At 37.0% G+C, this 16,855-nt stretch overlaps 1 protein-coding gene across 28 annotated transcripts in view; it reads left to right on the forward strand.

Moving 5' to 3' along the window:
- The window catches only part of PLEKHA5 (pleckstrin homology domain containing A5), a 249,095-nt gene that overhangs the window by 26,718 nt on the left and 205,522 nt on the right, over positions 1 to 16,855 (forward strand). The window contains exon 4 of one of the 28 annotated variants that reach the window (XM_009180331.3): positions 1,966 to 7,352. The exons of the other annotated variants lie outside the window; for them this stretch is intronic. Coding sequence (XP_009178595.1) covers positions 1,966 to 2,026 — 61 coding nt within the window. The 3' untranslated portion in view covers positions 2,027 to 7,352. Of the gene's footprint in view, positions 1 to 1,965; positions 7,353 to 16,855 lie in introns of those variants that run through there. 28 annotated transcript variants of the gene reach the window in all.

Raw genomic sequence — 16,855 nt, forward strand, 5'->3', positions numbered from 1 at the left:
GAGCCCTTCCTTGATTTGTTGGGTGTTTTTTTTCTCCTTAGGGAATGACCAAGCCAGTCATTTCTTCTTCTATGAGACACAGGAAGAAATAATTAAAGAGGTTTTTATAGAGTAATGTGAAAAGTTGGCTTTTTACTTTAGAAAACTGATTTTATGGAGTATTTCTCAGGTGAAACCCATGTATTATTGGTGAATTTATATACATATGAGGCACTGATTTTTTTTCATGTTTTATTTTTAGTACAAAAGCAGGCACAAGTTCAGTATGCCACTTAGCGTAAATGTTTCTAGGATCTAAAATGACATTGATGTTAGTCCCTTTACTGTGATCACCTTACTCTGCTGCTGCTTCTACTTGTCACATCTAAGACTGTTTCTTAAAATAGAGCTCCCCAGCAGTAATTTTTCATTGTATAGCCTCATCGTGCACGTATTTCGTATGAACTCTGATAAGAGATTATGATGTTGACATCGTAAGAATTTCCCCCTTTTACAGAACGTGAAAAAATGCATACATCTAGGTTAGGCATTGACTATATATTGGGAATGTAGTTTTAAAAACTGTACAGGTCTGGCACAGTGACTCATGCCTGTAATCCCAGCACTTTGGGAGGCCAGGGCCGGTGGATCACTTGAGATCAGGAGTTAGAGATCAACCTGCCCAACATGGTGAAAACTCTCTACTAACAAAAGATCCAAAAAAAAAAAAAAGATAGCTGGGTGTGGTGGCACTCCTGTAATCCCAGCTACCCGGGAGGCCAGGGCAGGAGAATCACTTGAACCCGGGAGCTAGAGGTTGCAGTGACCTGAGGTTGAGCCGCTGCACTTAGCCTGGGTGACAGAGTGAGAATCTGTCTCTGTGTATATATATATTTGTATACACACACACACACACACACACAGAGCTGGCCCTTACCCTTGTGTATATTACAGTGTAAATACAAAACCCTCATGCTGAGTTTAAAATTACAAAGAAAAAGTTTTAAAAATTCAAATAAATTTGCTTTTTGGTTGAGTGGGAAAAGATGAAATTAAATGAATACTCTATGTCAGATAATCTGCCAGGCACTGGGGATACGAAGAGGAAATAAGCAGTCTACAAATTCTTAGAACTTCATGATTGATTTTGTTGGTAGTTATTATTTAGTAATGCAGCAAAATTTATCTAATATCTAGTATTTTCTAGGTATGGTGGTAGATGGTAGAGATACCGCATGCTAATAAATGTTTTGGTTTTTTTTTTTAGATTTTGAGAAAAGTTATTTAAATTAGAAACTATTTTTACTGATTTTAAATTATTGTCCACTTGTTTTGTGTATTATCTTCCATTTATGGAACACTTAACTGTGTTGCAGGCACTCTGCTGGGTCTTTTATATGCATATGTCATTTATTGCGTACACCATACCAACCTACCCGTCAGTTATTGAGCATTTATGTACCTGTCACTGTGCAACCATTTAATCTTACAAATGAGGACCCTAAACCTTACAGGGCTGGCAGACCTGGGATTCAAGCTTGAATCAGGTGGGTTGGCATCCTACCCAAAAAGATTTTTTAGCAATTGTGCTTTATGTGTAACATAAACAATAGGTCATCAGATTATTAAAAATTTACCAGATAGTAAAAGAGGCCATGGAAGATTTAAGTGATGCCTAACTCTGAAATAATTAGTCATCATTTTATGTAACATATATGGTATCTGTTATGGCAGCTTTTTAAAAAACCTCTACTCATGTCAACGAATACGGCTATCACCATAAACTTAGTTCAAGTTTATAATCAAGTTTTTAAAATTTGTTTATAAACTTAGATTTAAACTTAGTGTATGTCCTACAATCAAGCATCCTGTGTAAAGGTGGCTGTATTATGCTGGTAGCATTGAAAATTGGTAGCTTGAAGAATGTCTGCTTTCAGTACACTTTGTGGATGTCCTCTTCTTGATTTTTTTTTTTTTTTTCTTCAGGTTCCATAGTCAGACTTCCACTGACTATGGTTTTCCATTTAAAAGAAGAAAAAAGAACTAGTAGCTAAAATTTGCTATAAAAGACATTTCACCTGCTTTAGTATTGCCTCACCGCCATCTGACTGTATCCCTGCCTTCCTGATTTCTGTGGCTATAGTAGAAATCTTGTGTAGTTTTTGAAGGGTAGAGAACAGATCTGTTTGTAGTTACAATTCAGTGGCATAAGCTGACCTCAGGATATACCAGCTTGCTTTATTAGTGACTTAATTTTCTTACTGTAGTAAATTGGGTGTAATTTTAACTTGCTCATTCTTTGTATATGTATACATATTTTGTATATATATATTTTAACTTGTAAGTGATCAGACATCTCTATCATCATCTCTGAATTAAAATTAAAATTGTTTAACTCCTGAATAATTCAACTAATGTTATGCAACTTGGAACATAAGACCAGACACATTACTGAATCTAACATTTCAAATATTTTCTAATGTGCTTTTAACTTTTGCTGGGCACAAATGGAAATTCTCTGCCTCTGTCATAAAAAAAGAGTTTGTTATTGTTTGGTAAGACAGATTAAAACACAGCTGGGAATGAAGAAGTTAGCCCAGTCTCAAAGACATTAGCCTCCCTCTGTTTATTTCCTCCCGTTTGTATTCCTAGAAGCAAACAGCTGTGCATTCCATTTTATTCTTTATTCCTTTACTTAAAATCTGGATCCCAAAAGGAGTAAATTGGGCATTTAGGCTTGGAAATGTTGCCTTATCTTTAATTTTTATTGCCCTTTTCAGTTGAAACAATGATGTATTCATAATCTTAAATATTTTTAAAAATAGTTACCCACAATCTCACCATCAAACATTTTCATATAGTTTACCCATAATATAGATACCATTCAGTAGTTTGCTTTTCTCAGTAGATGATTGCTGTAACATTTTCTTACACATCTATAGACTCATAATATTAACCTCTGCTATTCTGTTTTTCTGTTTATTCTGTTATTAAACGTTTCATTTAAAATTGTGTACAGTTCACTTAGTTCCAAAATAATATTACTTTCAGTGATGAACAACATACATTTTAAACTTTAAAATGTCTTTTCTAGACTGATTAAATGTTTAAATTCTCTTAAAGCCATTTATGCTATACAAATTAGCATAGGTCTGCAGGTTTCAGTTCAAAGAATGTCAGGTATAGGTAAGTAAAAACTTTAATTTGAACAATTGAAATAAATACTTAAAGTATTTGAAGCCCTTCTTAAAGATAGGCAAGGCCTTTAGGAATGCATGAGTGAATTCATTTTTTATGTATATACAGGAATGCATGGTCATACATAATTATGTATAATTGGCAACAGTAAGCTGTTGATTATAGTAAGCTGGTGTGGGTCCTTCATATGTCAATTTGTGGATGGTGGAATTAAGACGATCTTGTGGTAGAGCATAGTTGGCTTCTGTGATTTATTTGTTGATTGGACCCCCATATAGCTCTCATTTTAGTTAACATCTTGTTATTTATCTGTCATCCGTGGACTGACTTTTACACTGTAAATCTATTTTTTAGTATGTATTAAGTAAATAACTTTGTGTTTTAGTTTTTTCTTTTATTTCTCTTAAAATTATTTATTGTGACATGTATTCATAGAATTCTAGTGTTCTTATTTTTAAGATAAAGTTCATGTTATTGAACACTGACAGTCATCTCATCCCATTCCTGTCATTTTCTTCATCATCATCATCTGTCTTACAGTATGAAATTATACCTTGGGCCATAAATTACTCCTTTCATTCTTTTTAAACGAAAAACTTTTTAATCTTAAGTTGTTATATTGCAACCAAATGGGACATAATAATATACTCCGTGAAAAAAAATATGTTTTTTTCTGATTATAAAGAAATGTATGCTTCTATTGGGAAGTATAGGATATCACACCAAAAAATATTAATACCTGTACTCTGCCACTGTATATGTAACTACCGACACGTATTCTTTCAGTTTCCTTCCTATACATTTATATAATAAGAGAATTGGGATTATAGTACACACATTCATAATTTGATTCACTTAATGTATCTTGAGTATTTCCTATTAAAGATTGATGTACATCTTTTTAGTAATTATTAGAAAAACTATACATATCGATGGTAATTCCCCTGCCTTTTCAGCCTTCTTTTGTCAACTACTGATGAAACTTTTTTATGTAATAATAAACAGTGTTGTGTCAATGTGTGAGTTTTAGATTTTTGACATTTTAATATAAATTTTAATTTGTAGGGGTGTAGAGGCTTACAATCTCAATATTGTCCTAAGAATATTTGTTACTCAAGGATTTTATGGATAAATATGGAAATAGAATCAATAATAACAGTATTAGTAATAGGAAAAGCTTAAATTTATAAAACAAAAGAGTAAGGTTTTGTTTTCATTTAAATCAAAGGATTTATTATAGAAACACTAGTCTTTTAGTCTTTTGTTGAAACGTCCAACACTGTTTTGTTTTGTAAATCCGTTTGAGTTTTTAGAAGTTCATGTCCCTTTTTAGTAGAGCTATATTAATATTTTAAGTTAGAAATATTCAGATCATTCTCTGAATAAAGGGATTAGGACAATTCTCTGAAGAAAGGGAGTAGGAAAACTATGTATTTTTGTTTTTTTCCCACTCTTTACTTCCATTATTTTAAAGGAAGAGAAAATGAAATGTGCCAATTGCCCTCACTTGTGCTCCCAAGTGCTTGTTCTCCCTCCCCGCCCCCCCCCCCCACCAGCTTATTTGAGTTAATCATTGGTTCTTCACTGGAAAAACACTTTAGTGAATGTCATAAAACTTCCATCTGAATTGAACAAAATACATTCTCTAAAAATATTAATACCTAATTTGTAAGAAAACCCTTTGTGTATTAAGAACTAACAGATTTACCAGTTAGCTGCTTATTAAACCTCACAATCAACACCCCTCTCCCACTCCAATTCCGTGTCTCCACTACCCTCATTTTTGTGGGCATCCCCACAGAATTCCATCATAATTTACAGCTTCTCAGGTGATCCCAGTGTGCAGCCACCCAAGGGTGCGAACCACCGTTTTAAACTGATTTAATGATAAAATTTTGCTCAAAGTAAAAACCAAATGTCTATAGATTAAAAATAGGACTTTCACTTTCTAAATGTGTGTTGGCCATTCGTGCTCTCTAGGATTAGCAGACATTGAGATACTGATAGATTGAGAAGATAACCAGAAAAACCATTTCTAGGAGCAAAAACTTTGTGGTGTTGAAAGAAGATTTGCTGTAACGTACGTGTTCTGGGAAATAACCAAGATTGAGCATATGAATGCTAACTTCAAAACAGAACTGAGAATGTTCTTTCCTTCAGGGGAAAGAAGTATAATCTTGATTATATTCAAATTAGATATTTCTTTTTAAAGCGGGTATCTGCAGTAACTGTAATTTGATATGAAATATCTAAATTCTATTGGTGATGAATCAGAGGTCACTAATACAAGTGTGGCTTGTTGCATGCATCCATAATGGAAGGAAATGCTAAATTTTAGTTAGCGAATAGTCAAGATAAAGGAAAATTTATTTTCTACCCAACTTAGTGTGTTTTCTGAATTCATCTCTAGACCCCTTTGATTCCTCTGGATTCCATGGAATACTAGGTTTATATATGTTAGGGTCTGTCTTCATCTAAAAATTATTTATTTCAGTGGATAGTAGAGATAACACTGAAATAATGTGCCTTCCGCCAATGAAATATACATGTAAACATAGGAGGCAGGCAAAGATTATAATATGTATTAAATTATTAAGAATTTTTAGGGTTCAATCAAGCTGTTTTGCACATCGACAAATATTTATTGGGCGTTTTTTATGCTAGGTACTGATCTGGCTAATTTTACATACATTATCTATTTTTAGATATTCTCTATTTTATGGGTAGCATTTACTTTATACCCTTTAAAAAAGACATGTGAAATGGTTGACAAATTAAAGCACAATGAAAATAAGATATAAATGAAATTGGAAGTAAGTTAGCTTTAAAAAAAAAAAAAAAGGCAGAGAGCCTGTTGTCTGCTACCGGGACAGGCCATCTTTCTTTTTAATGAACTTCAGCAACTTTACTGAACAAAGATAACCTAATGAACATTAAATTGATATCGAACAAGTCATTCAATCTCCCTGCCTCTCAGTTTCCTCATAGACTGTGACAGCTAAGTGCCCTGCCTACCTAAGAGCGTTGTTGTCAGGACTAATGAGACCATGAAAGTAAAGTGGTATCATCATGAGCGGTGATGGTGGTGGTAGAAAGTAACTCACAATATTTAAAGTGTGTGAGGTGTGGCTAACACAACTAAATCTAAGACAGAATTTTACAGTAGGCTAGGACTCTAGACTCATCTAGTGTCTTCATTTTATGCAGAGAAAAAAACCCTAATTTTTTTAGTGCCTTTTAAGTGTCAAGAAACATTGCTGGCTCTTTTTATGTATTGTCTCCTTTAATACTTAAAATAATTTGACAAAGGTAGGTATCGTAAATTCTCCCTTCCCCCTTTTAAGCAGATGAGAAACTTAAGACACAAAAAAGTAGCCAGTTCAACATCATGGCTGGTTAACCAGGATCCAGAATTTGAATTCACTTTCATTTGATATTTTCTGCCACACTGTGGAGGCCTTGAGAGTCTGTTTTGTCTGAGATGAAGGTTATGTACCTTCAAATGTTATCCCTGCTGTCCGTCACTGATAAGTTTCGGTGTCCTGGAAAACTATGTTTAACTTCTTGTTTGTGATTTTATTACTAATGTTTCAGTGTGGGCTTCCTATCTGTCTCCTCTTTTCCTGTTCTCTTGGGAAAAATAAAATAACTCATTTGGGGCCATTACAAGTTCCTAATTTCCACATTTCACCTGAGGACTCAGTAAACACTCAATGGCTCTTTGAATGGCCCCTAACCCCCTAACCACCTCTGTAGAAGTTATACAACCACATCCTTCTCTCTCAATAGAGAAAAGCTGGCTGATAAGAATGTTCTTTCTCCAAATTTTTCCTTCTACCAACCAAACTCAGAATTTTCTTCCATTTTTACTTCCATTCTTTCTGTTTGAAGGGGTAACCATTATTCTTCTCTCTCGAGAAATTCTTCTTCCCCTTTTGCTATTGATTTCCACCCCCTGACCAAGGCTCTTTAGGATGTTACTTGGGTAACACTCTTTCCACTTTATTTCTTCAAATCAGAAAACTTGCTTAAGCCACCCCCTTTCTGAAAAGGCTTCTTTTAACTTGCCCTCGTTCTTGATATTTTCCCCACTTCTTGCTCTCCATATTTTAATTAATTTATTTATTTTGAGATGGAGTCTGTCTCTGTTGCCCAGAGTGGAGTGCAGTGGTGCGAACTCTGCTCACTGCAACCTCCGCCTCCAGGGTTCAAGTGATTCTCCTGCCTCAGCCTCCTGAGTAGCTGGGATTATAGGCATGTGTCACCGCGCCTGGCTAATTTTTGTATTTTTTGTAGAGACGGAGTTTCACCACATTGGCCAAACTGGTCTCAAACTCCTGACCTCAAGTGATCCACTCGCCTCAGCTTCCCAAAGTGCCGGGATTACCAGGCATGAGCCACTGCTCCTGGCCTTTCCAGATTATTTTTTTTAATAGCCAGATTCATTGACACCTTTTGAATGTGGCTATTATGTTAATCTTTCTTTCTTGGCACCATTGCCCACCCTTTAAAATCCCCTTCTTTACCTGACTCAGCACTGCTCTCAGTGGAATCTCTCTATGCTTCTCTGAGGACAACTCAGTCTTGTCCCTTGGCTCATCTTCTACGTTAAATGCTGGTGGCCTTGCTTGCTTATATCCTTGAGATGTGCTTATTCTTGATATCTGTTCTCCCTGAGTGGCCTTGTTCTCTCAATATATATCATCCACAGCCACAGTTGATACCTCCTAAAGTTTTATCTCTGGCTGTCTTCTTTCCCCAGCTTCAAACCCTTTTTTCCATTTCGTTTTTTTGAGATGGAGTATCGCTCTATTGGCAGGCTGGAGTGCAGTTGTGCAATCTCGGCTCACTGCAACCTCCGCCTCCCAAATTCAAGCAATTCTTCTGCCTCAGTCTCCCTAGTAGCTGGGACTACAGGTGCACGCCACCACGCCCAGCTAATTTTTGTGTTTTTTTTTAGTAGAGACAGGGTTTCACCATGTTGGCCAGGATGGTCTCAATCTCTTGACCTTGTGATCCGCCTGCCTCAGCCTCCCAAAGTGCTGGGATTACAGGGTGAGCCACGCGCCCGGCCCCTTTTTTCCATTTCTACCTGCGGATGTCACAGACTTATCAGTTGAAGATATTCCAAAGTAAACAGTCTTTCTCCCTGCCCTTTTGCCCCGCCTCAACTCCTCCATTTCCCCTCTGTTTTTTTCTCCTCAAAAGCAACCAACCAACTAACCTCAACAAAGCTCACCAAACCAACTAACCTCCCCAAAATAAAACAGCGATAGCAAAAATACCCTGCTCTGTCCTTCATGAAGACCACAGTCTTTGGGATACTCACCCACTCAAATTATGTAGAAGACCTTAAGAGTTAGAGTTTTGGAGCTGCGGAAAATTTCTTTTCTTGATGGGGTGGAGATGGTGAGCCCACCAGTGGATATATTGCAGGTCTTCAAAGAAGCACTTGATGTTTGGTTTTCCAGTTTAGTAGTCTATGTAAGAAACACACACTGTCTATCTCATGATCACAGCACTATTTATGTCAAGCTTACACACATGCATCATTGCACCTGATACATGCCTGATGCTCAGTAAACATTTGTTGTTTTATTTAGAAGCCAAGGATATGAGTACCTCACCTCTTTTCTGTGTACTCTAGTTTTGTTCTGTTTTGTTTAATTTATGAATTATATTTTGGATCAAAAGAATCTTATTTCTGGATAGGAACTTCTTATGTTATAGCATCCTAGACATCATTTTACAGGTTTTTAGAGAGTGTTTATTTAATCGGTTTTAAATTGGCAGTGATAGGCTCTTGGACATTCAGAGGTGAGGTCTGAAGTACAGAAAAGAGTTAAACTAGAAACCTATAATACCTGTTTTACCTGTGCTTTAACCAAGACTGGGAAGTTTCTCTGTAGGATTCACTTGGGGGAACTTCCTACACTTAGTAGTTTGTACTGTCATTTATGCTCTAAAACCTCTATATTTTGGCCATACTATTCAAATGGCCAGACCCCTTTGGGGGTACAGTTTCATCATAGTTATACAGTGAGCAGGTTTGAAGAAGGTTCGCAAAAGGGAAAGTATAGTACATCTTCACTTAATGTTGTCAGTAAGTTCTTAGAAACTTAAAGCAAAAGGACATTCAACAAGTCCTTGAACCTTGTTTTCCTCCTTGTCATTTTGTGACAAGGTAGATAAAAAAAGTGATTTTATTGTACTTCATTTCATTTTATAGATGGCAACTGAGGCAAAAAGAAGGCAGTAACTGTCCAAGGTCAGACCGGCAGTAAGTGGTAGAGTTGGGATCTGGCTCTCAATCCCTGTTCTTCAGCTACATTATGCTGCCTCTCATAATGTTCTTTTTTTCAATAAACTGTGTGTGGGCTTCTAAAATAGTAACAGTTCTTTATATAAAAGGGGAAAAAAAAGTCTTAAATTAGAGCAGGGTTGAAGAAAGTTCAACTTAAACTTAACACTTGACTGAATTTTATCTGACTTATTCCATGTAATATTGACCTCATGGAAACATATTGTAGTTATTTAAGCGTGTCATGGTTCTAAATATCTGGCATCTAATGTTACCTAACGAAATAGCAGAAGGTAACAGTGTTACCTCATTATCTCTGCTTTTGCCTCTTTTTATTTGAGTGTCTGTGGCTGTCTTTTCCCATAGGTTCTGTGTGCCCGTACTGATCTTTCACACGTTATTGATTATCACGCCTAAGTGATCTGCCACATCCCAAATTTGTCCTTTCATACCTTACCTGACTAGTGGCTGTGATCCAGGAACTTTTCTCCCTGGCACCTATGCAAAGATCAGTGGCTGCCAGCTCTGAGTTCCAGATCATGATTTCTCTATTTTCCAAATTAGCCATTGGTTTTAAAGCTACTAAGTATTATCTTTCTGCTACCAAAAACATAAAAAATTAAAGAAGTCACTAAGCATATATTCATGGAGACAGATGATAACTACTCCCTGTAGACTTAACACTTCATTAGCAAACTATTACTCTTTACACACCCATGCCCCACCTTTCCCACCTCGTTATTTACCTGTTGTATCTGTTAAGATTGTTTGCCTTTTTGCAATCCATACTTTGTATAGATAAGTGATGAAAGCAATCTCCAAAGTAACCTTGGAGCAGTAATCTGATCTCAGATTTTTCTGGGAGCTAAGAAGAATAGAGCCAGAGAGCTAAAAAGAATGTCAGTTTCAAAAGGGATACTGAACATAGCCTACTTATATGATATATAAAAGTGACATCAGATGCAATTGCTTATTTGGTTTAGGAACCTATGCAGAAAGAAGCCTTGATTGTAATGTTGGCATCATACTTGCTAACAGCACTCTGCAAGTCTTCTGAGGCTTAATTTTTTTTTTTTTTTTTTGCTTTGGAAGCATGGTTGTGGGTAGAGCTGGGATAATTTTGTGTGTGCATGATTCTTAGGCTGACAGCTTTCACATTTTGAAATCCTATCTCTTCTCTATTGGTTTGACCTGTGTTATCCGCATTTTTTTCATCTCATTTATTTCATTAATTTCCTTCACTCTACCCAAAGATGATTATTTGGCCTCTACTTTGCACTAGGTGATGTGTTCTTTCCTGGGCTTTCTTGTTGTGAGTGAACATAGACATGGTCGTTGAACTTATGGAGTCTTCATTTTAGTGGGACAGGTAGTCATTAAACAGCTGTCATATAAATAAACATAAAATTACAACTATGATAAGCTTGGTGAAGGAGAAGAATGCAGTGTCATAAGATGTCTGCAGGAAGTTGACTACATTGAGATCCAGAGGATAAACAGGAATTATGTAGGCAAAAAAGGAAAGATAGGTCATTCCAAGCATACAATAGTTTGCCAAAAATCCTCTGGAGGGAGGAAGCATGGTGGGCTCAAGGAACTCAAATGTGTGTCTGCAGTGCATAGGACTGAGAAGTCTGGGCAGGTTGAGGCAAGTGGTACGGGGTCATACCAAGCAGGACCATGAAGATGACCATGTTAAAGATTTTCTTTCATGTTATCATAAGAGCAGAAGGTTGCCCAGGATCATACTTCTGTTTTGGAAAGCTCACCCTGTGAGAAGAGATTAGAAGCCTGAATGGATATAGGAAAGTCAGTTAGGACGTTCTTACAAATATCATTTAAATCAATTTTCAGTTAGAAATTGGTGCTCAGATTTCACCATCTTTGTGCATTGTATTTGGGTTTTGCATGGTGGAGGCTCATCTTTCCATTTGCCTTGCAAAGAACCATGAAACCTACTTGGAAGTAAGTGAAGGTAAAAGTTACCTGAGACCCCTAGCTGTCTTGCCACCGGTCTCAGATGATCGACTGTCATTCTTCAAGAATAAGCTTAGGGGAATTGAGGTTACATGTGCCATCTTAATTTCTGATTATTTTGGGGCTTTCGCTTCTGTTAGATATGGTGGTAGTGGTGGTAGCAGCAGCAACAGCAGAAGTGGTCATTGTAGTCATAGTAGCAGATGCACACTTATGTCAGACACCATCCTGGGTACTCTCCATATATACATTCATTGATTTCTCATACAGTCTTATGATCTGTTGGAACTTATATTTCCTCTACTTAAGATGAGGGTGAAACTTCATGAAATTGCAGAGTGGCCAGGCATGGTGGCTCATGCCTGTACTCCCAGCACTTTGGGAGGCTAAGTTGGGTGGATCACTTGAGGCAAGGAGTTGGAGACCAGCCTGGCTAACATGACGAAACTCCATCTTTACTAAAAATACAAAAAAGTTAGCCAGGCATGGTGGCATACACGTGTAATCCCAGCTACTCGGGAGCGTGAGGCATGAGAATCGTTTGAACCCGGGAGGTGGAAGTTGCAGTGATCAGATATCGTACCACTGTACTACAGCCTGGGTGACAGAGCGAGATCCTATCTCCAAAAAAGAAAGAAAGAAAGAAAGAAATTGCAAAGCACAGGTTGAACTCAGACAGTTTACTTCTACTATAAAAGCCTGTAACCATTCCTATAAGTGGTGAAAGGTTGAAAATGGTTAGAGAGTTTAGATAGAACCCAAGGTCAACACTGCACAATAAGTCACAGAGGCAGGATTCTAGCCCAAGACTCCTGACCCCAGGCTGTATTTCTAGGTGAATTACAGATATCAGGAGAATAATTTACTTTAGTTAAAGAAGGTCGAGTTGCAAATGTCTACAACTGACTTACTTTACACAGTGTTAGCCTATTTTCTAGACATTACTTTGCATAACCAAGATCACATTTTATATGTAACCTTGAAATCATAATATTCCATTTTATAGTTACACTGTAATTGACTAAACTTCCTTTAATTTTACGTAAGAAAATATTGTATGTTATGAGAGTAATGAAGAGTGTGTGGTGCTTACCCACCAGAATGGCTACAATAAAGAAGACAGAAAATACGAACTGTTAACAAAGATGTGGAGCAGAGCAGCTAGAATTCTCATACACTGCTAGTAGAAGTGGAAATTGGTACTAGCACTTTGAGATACTGTTTGGTAGTATCTCCTAAAACTGAACATATGTATATATATATATCCTATGACTCAGTAATTCCTCTCTCAAGTAAGTACCTAACAGAAATACATATTTTTATTTACTAAAAGACATGTACAAGACTGTTCATGGTAGTTATATTAATAATAGGAAAACAATTGGAAACTACCCAAATTCCTGTAAGTAGTAGATAAATTGTAGTATATTCACACAATGAAATACTTTTTAACAGTGAGAAATAAACAATCTACAACTGCATTTAACAGTGTGGTTAAGTATCATAAACAGGTTTTGATGCATATATCTTCACATCTTTTAAGATATTTTTATACACTTACAGATTTCTTTAAAAAGTAAAACTGCTTCCTGGCGTGTGCCTGTAGTCCCAGCTACTTGGGAGGCTGAGGCAGGAGAATTGATTAAACCCAGGAGGGGGAGGTTGCAGTGAGCCAAGATCGCGCCCCTGCACTCTAGCCTGGCGACAGAGCGAGACTCCATCTCAAGAAAGCAAAAAAAGTAAAACTGCTGGTATCCTACTATATTATGTTAGTTAGGGTAGGCCAAGTTACTGAATATAAGCCCAATATGTAATGGCAGAAACACAACAGAAGTTTATTTTTCACTCATGTAACAGTCCAGGATAGATATTCCAGGCTGGGCCTAGATTGGAGAGCTGTTTCTATTCCATGCAGTCTTTCAGGAACTTGGGACATTATCTCCATTAGCAATCTTCAAAATGTAACTCTAAGGCCACACTTTCTGCCCATATTGTATTGCAAAGAACATAATCACATGACCACATCATACTGTGTGACTATGTGAGGGGAGGGGTTGGGGTTGGAAATACAGTCTACCTGTGTGCTCAGGAAGAACATACTTTGTTAGGCAGTAGTCTTTGGCATACACATTATTTTTGCTATTTTGTTGTCTGTTTCTTTCTCACACATGTTAATGCATTGTGACTGTCTTTTCACATCAGTGAATATAAATCTCATTACTGTTTTTAGTGGCAGTAGATTATTTCATCGAACAGATGAGATGGAATATAATTGAATGCGCTCGTGCTGGTGGCTTGTTTGTTTGGATTTTTGTTACTAACAGTGCTGCAGTGAACATCCTTGATAAGAAAACTGCTTTTTTTAGGGTAAATTATTAGAAGTACAATTGATGAGTCAAAAGGTTTGCCCATTTTTAAGGTTTTGATACATTTTCCAGATTAGTCTCCAGATAAATCTTCAGTATTCATTTTTGTTTGGCATGTTAGTCATTTTAAAAATTGATTTTAAGTAAGGCATTTCATTTGTATTTTGGCTGTCATTTCTTTATTGCCATAAAAGTTTTTGTTTTGACGTAGTCACATCTTTTAACTCTTCGTTTTTTGGTTTCTGCCTTCAGTGTCATATTTGGATTTACCCTTAGATTATAAAATAGCTGTTTTCCTTCTCTCTGTTTGTTTTTATTTTTTATATTTAGATTTCTAGTCCCTCTGGAAATAATTTTGCATATAGAATCTAACTTTATTTTTTGCTAAATGGTTGGTTAGTTGTCCCGTTAGCATTAGTTTTTAAAATACATATATACACCCACCCAACACACACATATATACACACACGCACATATACATACACACAGAGAGAATTGTATGAACATATGTGAAATGATTCAGAACTGTTTTTATCCTTATAATTAGTGATTAGAGTACAATAAGGTAGAAAGTAACAGTTACTGGGTCATTTGAAGCAGAGAATCTAATTTGCATGAGGCTCTGTTTGGCTGCTATTTCATGTACTCTTTGTACAGTCTCACACTGAGAAGGGTATACCTGCCAGTGTGAGTGAGTGCTGGCTAAAGCTAAAACAGATTCTTTTAATGGAAATTGAAATCATGACAACTTCAAGGATTGTGTTTTTCTGATGTGTTGTGTATCATTTTAATTTATTTAACATGTGTGACTTTTAAACTATTGAAAATAACCAAAGTCCTTAATCCTGGCTAGACATTTTATTAACAGAAATCTCTCCTTCAGTTTCTGTAACATGCATTGAGCAAGTCTGTGTATGTGTAGCAATTGTAAGGACTGTGAAAGAAAAAGGAGCAAACGTCTTTTGCTTGCTTGCTATGCTTTGCTTGATCAGCAGCCATGCTCAGGTTTGGTGAACAACAGAAAGAAAAACAAAACTTGGGTGCTGGACTGGTACCCAAGGATCCCATGGAACCCCCTTCTGTCCTCACAGGCTTACAGTGTGTATTTGTTAAAGTTCCTTTGGTCACAAAGAAACTAAGCCCTAACTTCATCAAAGTAAGCCATTTATTAAATCAGTTATTGGAAGGATTATTGGAGAGTTTGCAGTCTTTAAGGAATTGCTGCTCAGCTAAATTTTGGGGTAGGGCAGAGATCTGGGGCCTTGAGGAGTGAGAGCTTCTGTACTCTCTAGAGTGCTGCTGTTACAAGACAGCTCTGACCATTTCTTCAGTCACATTCCAATTCCCAAGAGAGATCATCTGATTTGCTTCATGTATAGGAGGATAGCGCCATATTTAGTAAATTGAATCATATTAATTTGCTAGTTTTGGACTGTTTTTGACCCCACAAAAACATCAATTTCTCATGCTTCAACCTAATAGCGTAGGCATAGTTTGTTGGGACTCTGATATGAGTCATGCAATGAGTTAAGAGAATTGCGAGGTGGTAAACCTCCCCAGTTCATGTCTAGTACATGTTTCTTTGATCTTCTCGACTCTACAGATCTCAGTTTTCTCATATGCCTTTACATTTTGCTACACACCCCCCAGAAACGCCCAACCCTGGATCAGACTCCCTATCCAGGGAAGCTAAATGCTGCTGGGGAAAGTGACACACCACTTGATATTTCCCTCTTCTGCTTGTCATTGGATGGCTGGAGGTTTTCGTAATTCCCTCAGCCTTCCATAAGGCACCCCTGGTAGTATGTGAATCAGTCTAGTTTCTGTCGGTTGATAATTCCATATTTAATCACTGGCTGCGTTACTGTTCTAATCTGAAAGTGTGATATAGATATCGGTTAGTGGAGAGACTAAAACTACTTCATACTGGTTGAGAGCTTCTGTTCGTTCCTATCCCCATCCTGTCCCCAGAAGGAGTTCTTGATTACTTTCAAAACATAGATTTCAAGTCATAAAGCCGTGGGTTTTAAATAGAGATAAACTTCAGCTTGGCTTTAAGATCTAAGCTATTCTTAGATAATCAGAAGGAACCACCTTCTGGCTGCCATTTTGCTGTATTTCTTTTGAGGTATTCTCTTTGGTGGACTTTACAGTTTTTGAGATACTATTGAAATTCTGTATTTGGATTCAGTTGGTGGAATAAATATAATAGACTATAAATATGCTATAAATAGGCTATTCTAATACAAAATAAAGCTTCAGAGTTTGTATAACCAAAGTGAATTATATCTTATTTACGCTACAGATGAAACAAATCATTCGTGGCCAATACATTTGTGGAAACCACAAGACCCCAGGTTGAAGGCAGTTTATTGCAGTGATTTAAAAAAAACAAACAAACAAACAAAAACCAACTCTAGCAGTTACTTGGGAGTAGGAGAAATAAATTTCATACGATTAGCAGTATTTTTGCCTGTGTTTGAATATTAAATTCACTTAAAATTTTGCACCTTCCCATGCATTCCCCCCTCCCATATATACACCCGCAACACATGTATACATTCTGATTTTTGTAATACTTTACTACAAATAATAACAGTAATAAGAAAGGGCCCTTCAGGCTGGGCGTGGTGGCTCACGCCTGTAATCCCAGCACTTTGGGAGGCTGGGGCAGGCGGATCACCTGAGGTCGGGAGTTCAAGACCAGCCTGACAACATGGAGAAACCCCATCTCTACTGAAAATACAAAATTAGACAGGTGTGGTGGTGCAGGCCTGTAATCCCAGCTACTCAGAAGGCTGAAGCAAGAGAATTGCTTGAACCTGGGAGGCAGAGGTTGCGGTGAGCTGAGATCGCGCCATTGCACTCCTGGGTGACAAGAGTGAAACTCTGTCTCAAAAAAAAGAAAAAGAAAGGGCTCTTCAAATGAGTGTAGTAGTAATGGATAATACTGAGTTATAAGATTCCTTCTAAGAATGTGTTATAGTGGAAACACAGTAAAAGGTAAATGAATAGTGGTGAAATAATGAGTCAA

This window comes from Papio anubis, chromosome 9, assembly GCF_008728515.1.
Source record: "Papio anubis isolate 15944 chromosome 9, Panubis1.0, whole genome shotgun sequence".
NCBI classification, from domain to species: domain Eukaryota; kingdom Metazoa; phylum Chordata; class Mammalia; order Primates; family Cercopithecidae; genus Papio; species Papio anubis.